At 34.1% G+C, this 18,120-nt stretch overlaps 1 protein-coding gene across 1 annotated transcript in view; it reads left to right on the top strand.

Annotated features, from left to right (window-relative positions):
- Positions 1-604: 604 nt before the first annotated feature.
- LOC138329659 (RNA cytidine acetyltransferase-like) overlaps positions 605-18,120 on the top strand; it is a 31,194-nt gene continuing 13,678 nt past the window's right edge. Inside the window, exons 1-16 of the mRNA XM_069276899.1 lie at positions 605-748; positions 3,662-3,753; positions 5,238-5,409; positions 5,981-6,103; positions 6,392-6,453; positions 6,919-7,033; positions 7,404-7,511; positions 7,917-8,050; positions 9,624-9,717; positions 10,492-10,590; positions 11,677-11,813; positions 12,186-12,328; positions 13,068-13,315; positions 14,505-14,621; positions 15,602-15,703; positions 15,923-15,997. Coding sequence (XP_069133000.1) covers positions 641-748; positions 3,662-3,753; positions 5,238-5,409; positions 5,981-6,103; positions 6,392-6,453; positions 6,919-7,033; positions 7,404-7,511; positions 7,917-8,050; positions 9,624-9,717; positions 10,492-10,590; positions 11,677-11,813; positions 12,186-12,328; positions 13,068-13,315; positions 14,505-14,621; positions 15,602-15,703; positions 15,923-15,997 — 1,929 coding nt within the window. The 5' untranslated portion in view covers positions 605-640. The remainder of the gene's footprint in view (positions 749-3,661; positions 3,754-5,237; positions 5,410-5,980; positions 6,104-6,391; positions 6,454-6,918; positions 7,034-7,403; positions 7,512-7,916; positions 8,051-9,623; positions 9,718-10,491; positions 10,591-11,676; positions 11,814-12,185; positions 12,329-13,067; positions 13,316-14,504; positions 14,622-15,601; positions 15,704-15,922; positions 15,998-18,120) is intronic.

The following is an 18,120-nucleotide window of genomic DNA, read 5'->3' as shown; positions in this document are numbered from 1 at the left end:
ATATACATCAGGCATTTTAATAACTATGTGTTTTATTGAATGTATACCAAAGAAGAATAGTTATAGATATTGCCATTACTTATATCAAAAACTGTGTGGTCGGCGAACGTCCCCGACAGGAGACTTAGATCTCAGTGGTCGATGATGTATAGGCCTATTGCTTCCGATATATGACGGGTTATTGGTAACCTACTTGATGCTGAACTGTGACCCAAGCTGTGTTTAATACACATTAAGAACATATGGTTATATGATTGATGAATAAGGTGACGATTTCAAAGACCGGTCATATCCCAGTATTGGTTATTTCACATGTAATCTACGTATACATATACAGATGATGATGTTTAGTTAGGCCTAATCACATATGGACATTCATTCACATTTTACATAGGTATTCTACACATACACATGTTCATCAGCGTTATGGTTTTCTTGGGATCGAAACATGAGTATGGCTATCTGATTACAATATCAAACATCAATTTTTATTTTTTATAGTCTTGCTTTTTTGAAAACCTATATTTTTTAATTAAAGTACGGCAAAGACAAAAAGAAAAGAGGTTGTTTTGAAAAGACTTATTTTGATTTGTGATCAAGTTTTGTATTTTCTACATGTAATTGCAGTTATATTACCAAAATGGTGCGGAAAAAGATTGACAATCGTCTACGGATCCTAATAGAAAACGGAGTGGCAGAAAAACACAGGTCCATGTTTGTGGTGGTCGGTGACCATGGTCGAGATCAGGTATGGCTCATTAAAGTTATATATGCCAGATACTAGTCGAAAATTTTTACATACTATTTTTTTCTTCAGTAATCTATCGAAAATCAACAGGTTTGATGAATATAGCTCGGCTGTAAAAAAAGCATTCAATTAAAAATGTAAACGGACTGAAAAATAGACATGTCTGGTGCCTTATAAATATTTGTTACAGCACAGACTTTATACACTGTAAAAAAAGGGCAATGGTGGCCGAGTGGTTAAGATGTCTCAACATATTACCACTAGTCCTCCACCTCTGGGTCGCGAGTACAAATCCTATGTGGGACAGTTGCCAGGTACTGAACGTTGTTTGGTGGTTTTTTCTTTGGGTACTGCAGGCTTTCCTTCACCAACAAACCTGGCATGTCCTTACATGACCCTACCTGTCATAGGACGTTAAACTAATAAACCCTACACTGTAAATTACTTTTTTATGCCATATGTATGTTAAGATGGAAAGATACCTGCAAAAATCACTTACTAATAACACTGTATAAATGAGAAATGCAATAGTAGACAACCATTAATTGGCTTCATGCTCGTACCATATGTAAACTCATTTCACTGTACTGCAGATGTAAATACCATAATTTTTGCCAGTACTGCCAAACTATCAGCTCTTATTTGTACTTGTAAACTAACCAATGCATACTAATTAGCATCAAAATTTACAAAAAGTTGGTAGTTTTTTGTTGTTGAATGAAAACAGCTCTACTTGTTTTGCGAGTATGAAAATTACGGCAAATACAACTTTAAGTTTCATTCTCTGTTTAGAAGACATTTGATTCAGGTAAACACATATATATGTAGGTGATAAGAAGTCAGTTGAAATGATATATCAGTGGTACATTGTATATGTGTAATGATTTCTTCAAAATTTACTGATATTTTAATAATTTGTCTGTGAGAAAATTCACTAAGGGTGCAATAGATGCATGCCTAACCTTTGAACCAGAAGACATACCAAGAAGAATGTACTAAAATATAACATGATGTCATCAATTCATGTGTCATAATTATATTAAAGCAAAACATTGCTGATGTTATCAGGGTGAAAAAAGGAAATGCTTCCTTAAAACAAGGATTTATAAGTGAGAAGGATTCGTGACTGTCTCTTTACATTACTAAACACCACGCGAGACGCCTATGAACAGGTAATAAAAACTGTTTTTTTCAACAAATACTTATCTTATCGAATCAAATGAAACACCAATGTAAAGTTTATTAAATTCCACAACGTTTATCGCTTGCTTTAAGAATGTAGTCTCATGGTAAGGGAGACAGATCATGATTTTTTCATACAGACGCTTGAGTTATGACAATGTCCCAAGCTCTTCAAGCATTTAAATGATCGCGATTTTATTAATTCCCCCTTTTCTGAAGTTTGAATTTATGAATAAATTATTTTATTAGTTTAAAAAATAACAACACAAATAATCCTATCAATTTTAAATTGCTATTTTATGGTTAATATATATTGATAAAACACTGTTAATCATTTTAAAACTAAACTATTGACATCTAGGCTATATTGTAACAGAAAATTCAGCAGTGAATGTATAAGAGTATATATAATAGGGGAGATAACTCTATTGTGAATCCCGTCTTTTTCAATGAAAAATGAAGGTTTTTTGGTGCTAAAAATGCTCTATCTTGACAAATTGTGGTTCAATTTTCTTGAAAATTGACTGATTAAAAGCAACTTTGTCACTTTTTAGTCTGTTATTTTTCTATAAAAATTGAACTTCACAATTTTAATTTATTTTCATTTTGGTGAGAATGTTTTAGGTAATTTACTTGCGTCTTTTTTACCTAATTTCCTCCAAAAATGATCACTAAAAATTAATTATGACGAGAAGTAAGCATTTTTTAAAGCATTTTATCCATTGTCAGACATAAATCATTCTTGTGGGCGCCAAGATCCCTCTGGGATCTCTTGTTTTAAAAAAAGGATATATATATCACGTCAATTAAACAATATATATATATTGTAGAACATTTTGTTAATTATTTTCATTTACGGGGCGGATTTAGTACAGACTAATGCTGATTTTTCATGTGCAAATCTACTCAAAAATGGCAAATTTGAATATTTATTCAGAAAAAATAGATGGTTCAATTTCTTCGAAACTTTGACAGAAGATGCATAACAACATATTTACTTCATAAATCAAATATCAAAAATATTGAACGACAGGAAAATTTTGGGGAATGTGAGACTACCACCTTAAGAACGGAAGATTTAGAGGATAAGTCTTAAATTTTTGTTAAAAAATACGACAGCTCATGAAATGACGGCTCGCTTCAGAAAGTAAGACGGTAAGCATCTCGCACCCGCCAGCTACATCAAAGGCTGCGCCGGCGGATATCAAAGGAAAATCAGTCGTCGCCCAACGTCACGGTCAGTGCACAAACACAAAAGCGCCTGCCTTGGACTTCCCCAAAACCCAGTGTGACTTATCCTTCTCATATACGTCCTTGCTTAAAAGATGATTTTTCATTCTTTCCTTTTCTATATACGATGTAAATTAGCATCATATTGTTCCATTGTAACATGAACATTATATAATTATATCTGTAGAGGCTTACTAAGTAAAGATTACTAAAATGTTAGCCTTAACCTCTGTGCATCATTATAGAAATGTAGAAATACCTTATATTGAATTTTACATATCCCCATCAGTCCATGAAACACTAGGCATATACTTGCCAAGTTATACCCAGCCGGTCTTCTCTATCTGCTCTACATCTAACCTTTGTCTATGTCTTACTGACATAATGTCTTACTGACATAATGTCTTACTGTCTATTTATTTTTATTTTCTTGTAGAATGTTATTGTTCCTTGATGTTACTGAAATAAATATTTTTCTTGATTATTGATTTTTATTTCTAGATTGTTATACTTCATCACATGTTGTCCAAGGCGGTAGTAAAGACCAGACCTACTGTGCTGTGGTGTTACAAGAAGGAGTTGGGCTTCAGCAGGTTTGTATATCTGTAGTAAGGACCAATTATTAGTGGACGGATGGACACATTTTGATCACAATCTGTAAGAAGTTACCTTTGACCTTTTGTCCTTACATTTAATCACCACGAGCTCTGTGGGTTGTGAATTTAAAGGTCTTAGGATTATATATTTGCCAACTTATTATTTGTTCGTGTCCTGTAACCTAGTTTTCATTTAGATCTTCAGTTCAGTAAAACGCATTTTTTACAAAACTCTGGGGACAACAAAATACAGTGGAACTTCCTTAAACCAATCATGGTCGGTGCATGTAATTTCGGCCTGTTTATAGAGAGGGTTCGGTTTGGAGAAGTGAACTGAATATCGATAATTACGATCCGGAAAGGAAGTCTTTTTCTACACTATACTGTATACCTAGTGTTCGTTATAACCGACCGCTATAATTATTAATGTGAATGTTATCACAAAAGAGAGAATCATACGTTTAAAAGGAATGGATTACAACAATCTTGACTTTGTTACTGCTTATAAACGTAGTTAGTTGTGTGAATGTTCGTGGCGGTGCTTTAACCTGCATACGGCGGATCGCTTCTGGTAATGTCAAGAATCAAATTAAATATAGTCTAATTATACGATGATCAGTCGATGCCGGTCATTATACAACATGGTCATTTTCTAAAACAATACATGGCTTCGGCTTCTTCATACAAATAATTAACGTTATCCGAAAACTACATATGTAAATAAATACCCGTGGGAGACTCTCAAAATTGAATACAAAACTTTCACTTTATTACTAGCTCTGCTTGTTTTCCTATAGTAAACAAATCGCAAGCACGTGGTAGACCTTCGTTAAATATCTAAACAATAGGCGTGATTAAATAATTACACCACCATCTCTGGTATAAGTACTGTGTACATATACCTATAACCTTCAACCTGTATACATGCCCCAGGACATGGCATGCAACAACTATGGATACAGGTACAGGTATTCATTGTCGGTTGATCAGACCTCAGCTATCGGTGTCGCTCAGGTAAGGCTGGTTTTCAGAAGTGTAGTTTAGTTACATTTGACTATTCCGATCTCAAAATTGGTCCGGTATTCAGAATTGGGAGGGATCGGTTTAGGGAAGTTTTATTTACTATTAATAAAGAGGAATTCATTCTGTTCATGACATCCATGTTCGGTTTCTAGAGGTGATCGGTTTTGAGAAGGTTCGGTTTCGGGAAGTTGCACTGTAACTGTACATGTGTTATTAGCATACCGGTAATGTATTACAGACACCTTATAGGATCATTGAAGGGGAATTTAGGAATTAAAAATTAACATATCATGTTATAACTATGAATTTGTTGTAAATGTGTTTTACATGTACTGTATAATTTCTTTTATTTGTGTGTACTTACCAAAAAAAAAATCATAGGTTCATTTATTAGATATCCTTCAATATGTTTTGATGATGATATTCATTCATCATGATTGTACTTTTTTTGGTTTTAGTCACAGAAAAAAGAGAATGAAACAGATACAAAGAAAGATAAAAAGTGGAAAACTGGATGTGAAGGAAGACGACCCGTTTGAGCTTTTCGTTTCCTCTACCAACATCCGCTACTGTTATTATGCAGAAACTCACAAAATACTGGGTAGCACATACGGCATGTGTATTCTTCAGGTAAATGGATACAGTTTCAGTGTCCAATCTAAAATTGTTTTTAATATTTGAAGAACAATGGGTTCCCTATACATGTAGTATTAAATGAATTTGACCATTTCTAGGACATAAGATAGTCATGTAGATTTATCTCTGCAGTTAGTAGTTTTAATACAGAGGTTTTAATATCCCAAAACAAAGTGAGTAAAGTATAATTTACCATTGATTTGTCCCACCATCCAGTGATTTTGACATCATCCTTTGACAAGAGTTTCCGACATCACAATTACAGGAAGATGGGACTAATCAATGGTAAATTGTACTTCACCCATGTTTTGGGATCTTGAAACCCCCATATAAAGTTACACAACAAAGTTAGGGAGGAATACTGGAGTCAGCTATCTGTCTGTCTTGATGGAAAATTGGCCATGACAACTCCTCCTAAATTACTGGATCAATTTCAATTAAATGATAATGGGGGATCGTGTGTAGATGTGCATGCAGGTTTTTGTTTGTTGTCCCAGGTCCTTTATTCAGGTTTTGTAAAATGGCCAATAACTCATTAGCTTTTGGATAAATTTTATTTAAACAGGACTTTGAGGCACTGACACCCAATCTGCTGGCGAGGACTGTCGAGACAGTAGAAGGAGGGGGAGCTATTGTGATTCTACTACGCACCATGAAATCTCTCAGAAAACTTTACACCATGACAATGGTAATGTATAACCTGATGTGAAAGTACACTGTTCACAGTGTCATGTATTAACTCAGAAATCACCTTCAACCCATCCCACTATTGACAGGGGGAATAATTGGTTGCATGATATTTCCAAGAATTACTATGTTTCAAGATTTGTTGATAAAAAAGCAGAAAGACCTACTGTACATTATATAGAAATGTATTGTGTTCAATAATTTCAGTGTAATTGAAATAGACTTACATTATATTGTAATATCTATAAGGTTGATTGTTTTATATATGAATTTGTTCTATATATAACAGGATGTCCACTCTCGATATAGGACCGAGTCCCACCAAGATGTTGTCGGTAGATTTAATGAAAGGTTGGTACAAGCATATCTACAATATAATTAGCATGTTATTGTCAGATGATTGAAAGAATAACCTATATGCAAAACAAATATTTACAATCACAACAAAGCAAGGGCCATGTTTCTTCTCCATACTGTCAACCAACTAACTTTCACAACTACAATTTGGCATTTTCTTGTTTCAAAGCATTTTTTGTTGGAGATTAAGTTTTGTGGGTTTTAACGTGTGCAAAGACCCTGAAAGACATTAATTCGCTGAAATTTTAACTATTGCGAATTTACCTTGAATGTAAAATTTTAAAAAATTGTAAATAAATCATCATACACAAAAACTGTTGATTTACAGTAATTAAGACAGTTCTGATAACAAATGCTGAACAATAACAAATTATTAAAAAAAAACAAAGTTTCTACCATCACTCAAGCATGAGTAACTCTGAACCAAGTTTGAATAATGTTTTTGTTTTGTTTTGTTAGGTTTTTATTGTCAATGGCCTCCTGTAAGAACTGTATGGTGATCGACGACCAATTCAACCTCCTTCCCCTGTCTTCACATATAGTCAATATACAGCCTGTACCATCTAAGTCTCTGGTAAGTCTGAATACAGCCTGTACCATCTAAGTCCTTGGTTAGTCTGAATACAGCCTGTACTATCTAAGTCTTTGGTAAGACTGAATACAGCTTGTACCATCCAAGTCTCTGGTATCTGAATACAGCCTGTACCATCTTAGTCCCTGGTAAGTCTGAATACGCCTGTACCATCTAAGTCTCTGGTAAGGCTGAATACAGCCTGTACCATTTAAGTCCGGGGTAAATCTGAATACAGAATTACAGGTTTCGCGCGCCCTGAATGTTGTCATTTATTACTGTATTTTATTATGTAAGACGACAAATTATCTTCAGAATTACAGGAGTTGCAGGCCCTGAATGTTGTCATTTATTACTGTGGTTTATTATGTAGGAAGACGAATTATCTCCAGAATTACAGGAGTTGCGGGCCCTGAAGGAGTCGTTACAAGACACACAGCCCGTAGGGGCCCTTGTCAACACATGCAGAACTTTGGACCAGGTCAGACAAATTTCTGTACTAACAAAGCTTCATTAAGGTGTCAGCATGCCTATAACAACATATAGCCTCAGTTTTAGTTCTGCCTCAGTACTGGTTCTGCCTTTCTGATGTTTTCTTTGGATTGGTGTCTAATGAAACAGTTAAACTTTTACTTGAAATTGTAAAACTCAAGGGCTTTTTTAAGTTTAAAATATTTATTTATTTTGAAATTTTTCAATTATTTTTTAAGCACACTTAACTTTTATTTGTAAAAACATTAATCATCATGGTTTCTCCAATTTTGTGTAAATAATTATTTGTGTATATAAGGTTATGATTATATGGTAATTGTATATAAATAGATGAACACATGAATAGTAGAGAATATGAAAAATAAAACTATAAAAGATAACTTTTGTTTTTCAGGGAAAGGCCTTATTAAAGTTTGTTGAGGCTATTTCTGAGAAGACATTAAGGAGTACGGTGGTAATGACAGCAGCGAGAGGGCGAGGAAAGTCGGCGGCACTCGGACTGGCCATAGCTACTGCTGTAGGATTCGGGTATGATATTAAACATTCACTTTATATTGAGTCCCAGTCTCTAATTTGATAAATCAACTTCATTATCAATGAATTATTTTGGAGTGGTTTATTTTTTTTCATAATTCTTCATCATTATTTTGGTATTGATTGTGCTACAATTATTTATAGATATCAAGCTCTTTCTGAAAGAATTGTTCATTGAATTGGGCTTTTATTATAATTGGCTTAAAACAAAACATTTTTTTTTTAATGACCTAAGTAACCAGCTAATTCTGATGAGTTTTTCAAGGTGAAGTGAGTAATTATTGTAAAGAATATAGCTCAGATTTGTCTTCGTATATTACAGTTATCTGCTTGTGACATTATTTAGTGGTTGTTATGTCAGTCTTTTGTGTGTAAAAGTTGTGGTATTCTCTCTATCGAAAAAAATATTTCAGAAGAAAAGAGAGAAAAAAAAAGAAATTATTCTGACTACACATGGCATTGCATTGTATACCTATCTACAAGGTTCAGTGACTACGTGTATGTAATATGTAAATACAGTATGTTATAACCCTGATTCCTTTTTTTTTTTAAATTTTTTTTATTTTTTTTTATTTTTGCATAATTACATTACAACACAATGTACACAGTCACATAAAACAATATACAGGTACACATATATATGTATTCACAATCACATATCACTCGCGAGCACACATAAAAACACACATACACACACCCACACATCCTCACACCCACACACTCCCACCCACACACTCACCCTTACACACACCCACATTCGTGCAAGAATGTACACACAAATATTTCATTTTAAGGGAAAATTTTAGAATTGAATTCTATAATTGTTATAAATAGCACAATATTAATATCAAGTGTATTGTTGTACTAGTTTAAAATACGTATTTGAACAGGCAATGTATTTTCAATCACAACTTACAAAATCAGTTATCCAGTAATAAAAAGATTATAATGATTTATCTTGAAATATCTTATATATTTTACTCAAATGACTTGGTAAATATCTAATGAAAAACACATTTCTAATACTCAAATGTACATGTATCATTTTACTCTCACACATATTCTCTGTCTCAAGCGCATACACCCACACACAGTAATCACGGATGTGCATAATGATATATTACATTTACATGATACGCGAAAAAAAACATAAACATTTTTGTTGCCATTTATTTTTTAAATAATACAGGACTAATTTATGGATAAGAAACTATGATTGAGTAATACAGAGTATTGTAGTTGGTTTCTTAATAAAATAAAGAAAATCAAATGGTTGGACCAGCATAAGTGATTGATTTTATTTCAGAGAAATCATTAGCTGAAAATATTTTGCCAATTTTCCCACAGTTTGTTAAATTTGTCAATAGTCATGTTTTTCTGGGCTAATGTTTTTTCAATATTAAATCTATACAAAAGGAAGTTTTTTATTTCATTTAACGTTATTTTATCATTTTTCCAGGATGAGCAATAAATAGAGTACTTTGTGTGGAGGATTATGAAATTGAGAGGATAACCCTGATTCCTACTGAATAACTGATTCACTTCTTTTTTATCCTTCATTTCATAGATATTCAAACATATTTGTTACGGCTCCAAGTCCAGAAAATCTGAAGACTGTGTTTGAATTTATTTTCAAAGGATTTGACGCTCTAGAGTACCAGGTGAGCTTTCTGAACACAGTCTCATTTAATATACATAGGTAATGATATTGGTGTCCTAAACCTTAGTCATTTATGATTGATAGATATTCTATTTCACAGCATCAAAGACATCCTCTGTATAATGACCACCCACATTACTGGAACCATTTCTGGGGTCAATTACGTCAATTTCAATAAAATTTAACCCGTGTATAAGGATCACATGGCTGTTAATATCTATTGTCTTTGTCCTCAATGGATGGTTGTTATAGACAGGTGTCCCTAACTGGATGGTCATTACAGACAGGTGTCCCTAATTGGATGGTCATAATAGACAGGTGTCCCTAACTGGATGGTCGTTAGAGACAGGTGTCCCTAATTGGATGGTCGTTATAGACAGGTGTCCCTAACTGGATGGTCGTTATAGACAGGTGTCCCTAACTAAATGGTCGTTATAGAAAAGTGTCCCTAACTGGATGGTCGTTATAGACAGGTGCCCTTAATTGGATGGTTGTTATAGACAGGTGCCCCTAATTGGATGGTTGTTATAGACAGGTGCCCCTAATTGGGTGGTTGCTATAGACAGGTGCCCCTAATTGGATGGTCATTATAGACAGGTTTGACTGTATATTGGAGTTTGTGTAAAGTATTGCTAATTACAAAAAAATATATATGTAATATTTATTTCTGGTTTTTGGATGTTTGTTTAAATTTGGTGATCTTTGTTCAGAGAGACAAAAAATACTATTTAATATTGTTTGATATCATTCTGTTATGTATTTCTGTTGACTTTAGGAACACTTAGATTATGAGATTATCCAGTCTACTAATCCGGAGTTTAACAAGGCTATTGTCCGGGTAAACATCTTTAGGGAACATCGTCAAACTGTACAGGTAAATTCATTTTGCAGCATTCTCAATTATTTTATAAATTTTGTAGTGTATTTTCTAACAGGATATATAGAGGATCTTACATGAGTGGCTATGTAATATGAAATATATCTATCAAGTTCAATACTTTGATATGTGGTTATGTAATATGAAATTTATCAATCGTGTTCAATACTTTGATATGGGATATCAAATTTTTTAATGAGATAAATTGATAAATCACATAACTTTTATTAAAGGGACAATTCATTCTACGAGAACATTAAAATTTGTATATATATCGGGAAAACCCCAGTTCTAATGGAAATTAGAACAGTCGGTTTTACTGTGATATGTCAGAAAATCCCATGGTGGTGAAATGCGTGTGAAATGTTCAAACTCACTCGCTGTCCGCCATTACACATTGTTGTCGAATATCTTGTATGCCGAACTCAGTCCCTTGCTCGTAGAGTAATGCTACTTTTGTCTAGAACAGCTCAAATCGCTCTGACAGAAGTGTGTTTACCTTATTAGGTGAATTGTCTTGCCTAAAAAATCATTATATCACCTCCACAGTGGTTATGTAGTTCAATTGTTTAACGTGCGTGACTTTGGCTCGGATATTGGTACAGCGTACATATTGTACCTGCTTAATCGTATTGATCAACGATTTGTAATTACAACGGTATCAATTAAAATTCAAAATAATGACGTGGAATTTGTCAATATCTTATGTTATATGTTTCATAAGAAATGTAGAACAATACATTTATGCCATATTTTGCTTCTTGGTTATGTAAAAGAATTAGCGTGAGTGAATTGTCCCTTTAATAGAAATGTAAGTAAAACTATTAATTTTGTCTAAAATAAAAACAGTAGAAATTCAGCTCGGATGTGATGTTTCAGTCTACTGAGATAATCATTCGACGTCAAAACTACTTGTGACGTCATAATAGTGTTATTACACATGTCATGATTTTTACGACATGGCCGTATGACATGGTTGGATGGGCCAGTTATGTGATAAATAAACATATTTATCGTAGTAAATGAGACATATTGCTGTTCCCTTGTTTATAAACTGCTCTGCTGATTATTATCTGTTTACAGTATATCCACCCGGGAGATGCCCATAAGTTAGGCCAGGCAGAGTTGGTGTGTATAGATGAAGCTGCAGCCATTCCGCTACCGCTGGTGAAAAATCTTCTAGGACCTTATCTAGTGTTCATGTCCTCCACAATTAATGGGTAAGTTTTCTGACCTAATAAAGCAGTATAGCTTTAAATGCCCGTGGGGGAGCAGTTAGTTTACCTACACCAGTACGGCCTTCATGTCTTGTCTTGTCATGTCCCATCGTGTCCAATCCAGATTTCATTTATTCTGTCTTACAGACAGTTTCTAGTTTAATGATCCATATTTAGTTATTGATCGCGATATAAAACCTTAATTCATCAATTGAATGTTAGAACTTATTGACATTAGGAAAATAATCATCTCTCTCGAATTATAAGTACAAGTTTCTGCAAAAACTCACAAAATGTTCCAAACAGACTGTAAATCTTGAAACAATCCTTATCAGTTTTGCTCACTATTAGTTTGGCTCACTATTATTTTCTCAGATATGAGGGAACTGGACGATCACTTTCTCTCAAACTTGTACAACAGCTTCGCCAGCAGTCTGCCACCTACGGTGGTACGTCTAAGGAGGTACAGAAGACAGCCAGCATGACCTCAAAGTCTGATTCTGTCTCCTCGGCCTCAGGTATGCTTCTATACCTTAGATTATTACGATTCATGAAAATGTTGTGGAGGTTATGAATATGAAATAATTATGACACCAGCATGTTTTTCTTGGTTTCAATCCATACCAACAGGTGTAATATTTACACAGGTCGGTATTAACAGTTAATATATAATTTACAGTTACTGTAGTAACAGTTTATTAGTATTGCTCTGTGATAACCTAGGTAACAACATTTCTGTATGGATGAAATGTCTTAAGTTACAAAAGTTAGACAACTTATGACAAGGTTTGGGTTTAGATAAATCTGTTTTTTGTTGTTGTTTTTTTTCCATAAGTAGGGTTTTAATGAGGATCATCATTTCATAATTTCAGCAGTTTTCATTTTTGTTGTCACTGTTCTTAAAACAAATATGAATTAAGCAACCATTTACTATTTGCAGGAATTTGATAGTAACTATATATCAAACTAAGAATTCTTGTATTTGGAGAAAATTTTGTATACACTTGGTTCTAATTAACATTTTGATTAATGTAAGATCCAAAAGAATGATTATGAGTATCAAATTAGAGGTTTAAACTTTCAGATTACAAACAGATTGAGGCTTGTTAAATTTACTATTAATCAAAAATTGTTATTCAATATAATCATTGATTTTATCATAATGATTTGATGAGAAACAAATTTTATTTGGTAACTGTGCTTTGATTTTATTCCTCACATGAATTGTAAATTAGGTACCATACTCAATATTTACAGGTCGTGTTTTACATGAAGTAGTCCTAAATGAATCGATCCGATACGCTAACGGTGACCCCGTAGAGAAATGGTTGAATGACTTGCTATGTTTGGACGCCACTACTGTCCCACGGATATCATCAGGATGTCCTTTACCAGAGACGTGTGACCTGTACTACGTGAACAGAGACACACTGTTCTCCTACCACAAGGCTTCAGAGGCTTTCCTACACAGAATCATGGCTCTCTATGTCTCATCTCACTACAAGGTCTGGCTTTAAATAGTATAATAAAGGTCCATGTTTTAATAACTATTAAATATCTTAGTATCTTAATATCTAAGCTATAATGTCAATATTTTTTTGAATTTAATCAGGATTATGAAAAAAAAACTTGTTTGCAAAGTATGTTAATCCACGTAGCAGATTCTCACAAAAGTTTGTAGAAAAAAATCATTTTAAAACCTGATGTACTTTAAAAAAGTGAAATTAATGCTTATAAGAGGCTCATGGGCCTTAAAGGTCACCTGATATTTGATTAAAATGAGTTATGTCATTTACTAGCCAACTGATGTCTTCTGTTCATGAAATAGGAACATAGACATACAAAGTCTTATTAAGATTGGTACATATTAACTCACATTATCGTGTTAACAAGGTTGAATAACTATTATTGGAAAGGGCAATAACATTGTAATTAAGTTAAAGTCGAATAAAGCTGATTTTCGAACTCATCCTAGAGTTTCCAATGTTAGTCTACATACAAAGTTTAATTAAGCTCAATGCATATTTACACAAGTTATCATATTCACAAGGTCCAGTCATAATTATTAGTGCAAAGAGCAATAACTCACGACATATTGTTGAATCAAGCTACATACAAAGTTTCAGTAAGATTAGTTTTTATTTACTCAAGTAATCACGTTCACAATATCCAATAATAATTATTAGTGTAAAGGGCAATAACTCCATTAATTACAGTCTAATCATGCTGATTTTTGAACTTAGTTGAGATATTTCCAATGTAAGTCTACATACAAGGTTTCATTTAGCTCAGTTTATATTTACTCAAGTTATCCGGTTCACAAGGTAACAAGAAGAACAAGACGACGAACAAAAGACTATCGCAATAGGTCACCATGACCTATGGTCAGGTGACCTAATAATTATTTTTTCAGACTACTTGATAAAATAAAATATGGTTAAACATACGATTTCATTGATTTTCCAAGGAATTATTTTTTAAATCAATATGCAATGTCAAGGTCTAGTACTTAATTTAAACATCACAGTAACATCAGTGTTTCATGCAATTCTCGGATATTTTTCTTCTTTGAAAAAAATTAACCCATTCAGAAAATTGGTTTGGTATTAAAACAAGGAAAACTTAATCATTCACCAAACCTTGTTGAGTGTTGTTACTCCATTACAAATGATAATGATAGGTTTTATGTTCCAGAATACCCCAAATGACCTACAGTTGCTGTCGGATGCTCCTGCTCATCACATCTTTGTTCTCCTGGGTGGTATCGACCCTGACCAGTCGTCACTCCCCGAGGTCCTGTGCGTGGTCCAGGTAATTTGAGTTATAATAACTCTAAAGCAGACATGCATCAGGATCATAATTTGGCCCTGAATAACCTTAGCTCTTAGTGGGCCATAAAACTCTAAAAAAGACATGCATCATTGACTTGTCATCTCAGCTTACTTTGCTACTGTACCAAATTCTAATGGCGCTGATCGCACACTCAACATTATAAAGACATCACTTGTTGATAGTATTCCGAATTTGCATATTACAGAGTTATCTGCACTTGCGGGTAGGTATTGATTTTGACGTCATATATGTTTGCGAGCTTAATGCATACCTTTTGGAGAAAACGACGTAAATTGCACTCACAAAATAATGACGTAACAATCGATACCTACCCGTAAGGGAGCTAACTCTGTAATATGCAAAGACGGAATAATATAGACAGGAAACTAAATAAGTGTTCAAATGACATTTTATGAAATGAGTGTTAGGGGTTATTATTTTTGCAAAACTTGGCAAACAAAAATAAAAACATCAAGCTAACACACCAAATAAACATTGCTCCAGATTATCTCTGTAGGAATATACAAAAATATCAGGAAATCACTGGAAATCACATGGATAATGCGGTAATGTTTATTGAAGTGATGTCTTTATATGGCATAAATCTTTTATGGGTTGTTGCATGGTGTAGTGGTTACTATGCCACCTTCACCAAGATCGCCAGGGCTCTATTCCCCAATCCTATGTAGACAGATTAGGGGTAGGGTACCTAACTAGGAAGAAACTCTCAGTTTCCTTCTACATAACACCCATTGCTCATTTCTATCGAGGGAGACATCCATGATTCATAGTCGTTGTAAAATAGATAATGAATTCTTTATAAACTTGTGTTAAATTGAGAGAGTAAAAACTAACATTTGTCATTTCTTTATAGACTGAAAATCAGAGGATAGTCAAACTTGTGTAACATACCAAAAATCCAGACTTTATATATTTACATGTTCTTATGTTTGCTACAGGTATGCCTGGAGGGTGAGATTTCTAAAGCTACCATCCTCAACAGTTTGTCTCGAGGAGAGCGGGCCTCGGGAGATCTCATTCCCTGGACGGTCTCTCAACAGGTACATATATAAGTCTCATTTAAGAAAGACATTTTATGTCAGTTAAGGAAATCTTTACAGACATTACCTACTAAAACATCCCTTGGACTAATTGGAATGAAGTAATTTGTTATTTGTGCATACAATTTCACATTTCTGTATATCAGGTATGGAAGAGGATCTCGTTATTTTCTGTACATTATTTTCCTATGATCATAATCAGCTTGTATTCTATCGTAGTTTCAAGACCATGACTTCCCGGGGCTGTCTGGTGGACGAGTTGTGAGGATAGCTACACACCCCGACTACCAAGGTGTAAGTGATTTACAGAGAATACCCAATCAGTTGTTGTTGGATATGGAATTTATTTCACATTAGTGAGTTATTTTTAGTGCGAGAGTACTCTTGCACAATTGTTGTCCTTGTCAGGTGTGGAGTCTGTGTACATCCGCTATGAACAGATTCCAACTGTGCATGCGATATCGGAAGTCACTGTCTCATATATGTTTCTGGTTTAATAGATTTCACCATGATTTAGAGACACCAACCTTTTAAAAACATATAATAAGAGATACCTGTCAGCAATGTTCTACTATAACATCAAGGGGCTTATCATACAACTCTTGCATGTGTCATTATATTCTAAGCATCAGATTGACTTTGGGAACATAATTAAAAAACGTTATGAAATATCAGTCTGACTGTCTAAGAAAGGCGTTCAAACATGGCACAGGTAATTCTTCACTTGCAAAGAGACTGGACAGTGTTCTAGCGGATAATTGTTTTGAACAGCAAAACAAGTCTATCGTATCAATATCAATATGATAATGAAAACACTTCTATATATCAATGTAAACATTGTATATAATTACTGCCGTTCTATCATAAGATTGCACGATTGTGTTACAGTACTAGTGTATCGACTCACTGTAGTAGATTACATCGCTACATGGTACAGGTGAAGTGTCTATGTAACACGCATTGTGATTGGCTGAAGTGTGTAATAAATAAACGTTACACAATGCAACCTATTTGTGCAATCGGGACGTTGTAAGTACGTCGAAACAATTACAAATGTTCATAGATAAACATCTGAAAAATTAATATTTGTAAAATAGAAGTATTACGCTGTAAAAATAAATAACGCTGATATATAGAATTCGCGCTGTAATATACATGACTGTTGGGTGGTTTTTTTCCGTAGTACACCTAGCACATGTGACGAACTTGACTGACAGAGTTTCCTGAAATAGCTGTTGTAAATATATAAATAAGATGATTGAAAAAAAAAATCAAACATGGAAAGAGATAACACACAATCAGGTTATACTAGCTGTAGAAGAATACATAATACTGATTTAAACATGATAATACTGGTACCGTTAATGAATAAATATGAAGGTCAAGAAGAAAGTATCTGCTAAAACAACTGTTCAGTTTCATAATTATGGTAAGGTATATTTAAAATGTCAATTTAACTCTGAATTTGAACTTTATACTGAATAAAAAAGTGTGGAAGTACTAAAAATCGTCGATCGCCAAGCTGCCAACGCGTGCATATTATACATGTAAGTTACCGGTAAGATACATGTGTGTTTGCACATGTGTAACGTTACGTTACTATTTTAATCTCTCGCTAAAATTGCGCCAGAATTAGAAGCGGTCCTCAACCGATCATATGTCGACATGTCAAAGCCACGAACCGATCTAAAAGTACGCGAAAGGGTAGTGAAAATGTACAATGATGGCATGGGGTGTCCTATGGAAATATATCTAAAGCGGCCGACGTTTGTAAATCCACCTGTCGGAAACATCGCAAAGTTGTGCGAGGAACAACATGGTTCTCTGCTTCCACGTGTTCGGTCTATCATGACACCAACAAAGGTCAGTGAAGAAGTTGTTAAATTCGTCGAATATCGGAAGAAAATGAGACCAAGCATGGCAGGCTAAAAAAACAGCTTTACTGTGCACACACGTTTTTCTCTTCTATTTTTAGATCAACTCAGCCAATCACAATGCGTGTTACATAGGCACTTCACCTGTAACATGTAGCGATGTAATCTACTACAGTGAGTCGATACACTAGTACTGTAACACAATCGTGCAATCTTATGATAGAACGGCAGTAAAAGTAATTTCACATTTAAAATTCTGATGAAGTAAAGGAAAGTATTTATTACAATGCACCATGGGCGTAAACCATCTCCTTACAATAGTCCCAAGGATAATGGGCGAAAGTGCTACGTACACCTGTTTTGGAGGATGATTTCATAATGGAAATTAAGGTTAGAAGTAGTTAGCAAGCACTAAATGTGTAACAGACATGTTTCTAGTTTTCTGTTAATATGGAAACTTGGTGGAAAATACCAAATTACTGTCTCTTTTTCTTTCTGGACTATAACTCCAAAACCATTCAATGTAGCTCCATAAAACTTTTT

Source organism: Argopecten irradians, chromosome 8 (genome assembly GCF_041381155.1).
Source record: "Argopecten irradians isolate NY chromosome 8, Ai_NY, whole genome shotgun sequence".
Lineage (NCBI taxonomy): Eukaryota > Metazoa > Mollusca > Bivalvia > Pectinida > Pectinidae > Argopecten > Argopecten irradians.
The sequence above is the reverse complement of the archived record's forward strand: the minus strand, read 5'-3'. Positions and strand labels throughout refer to the sequence as shown.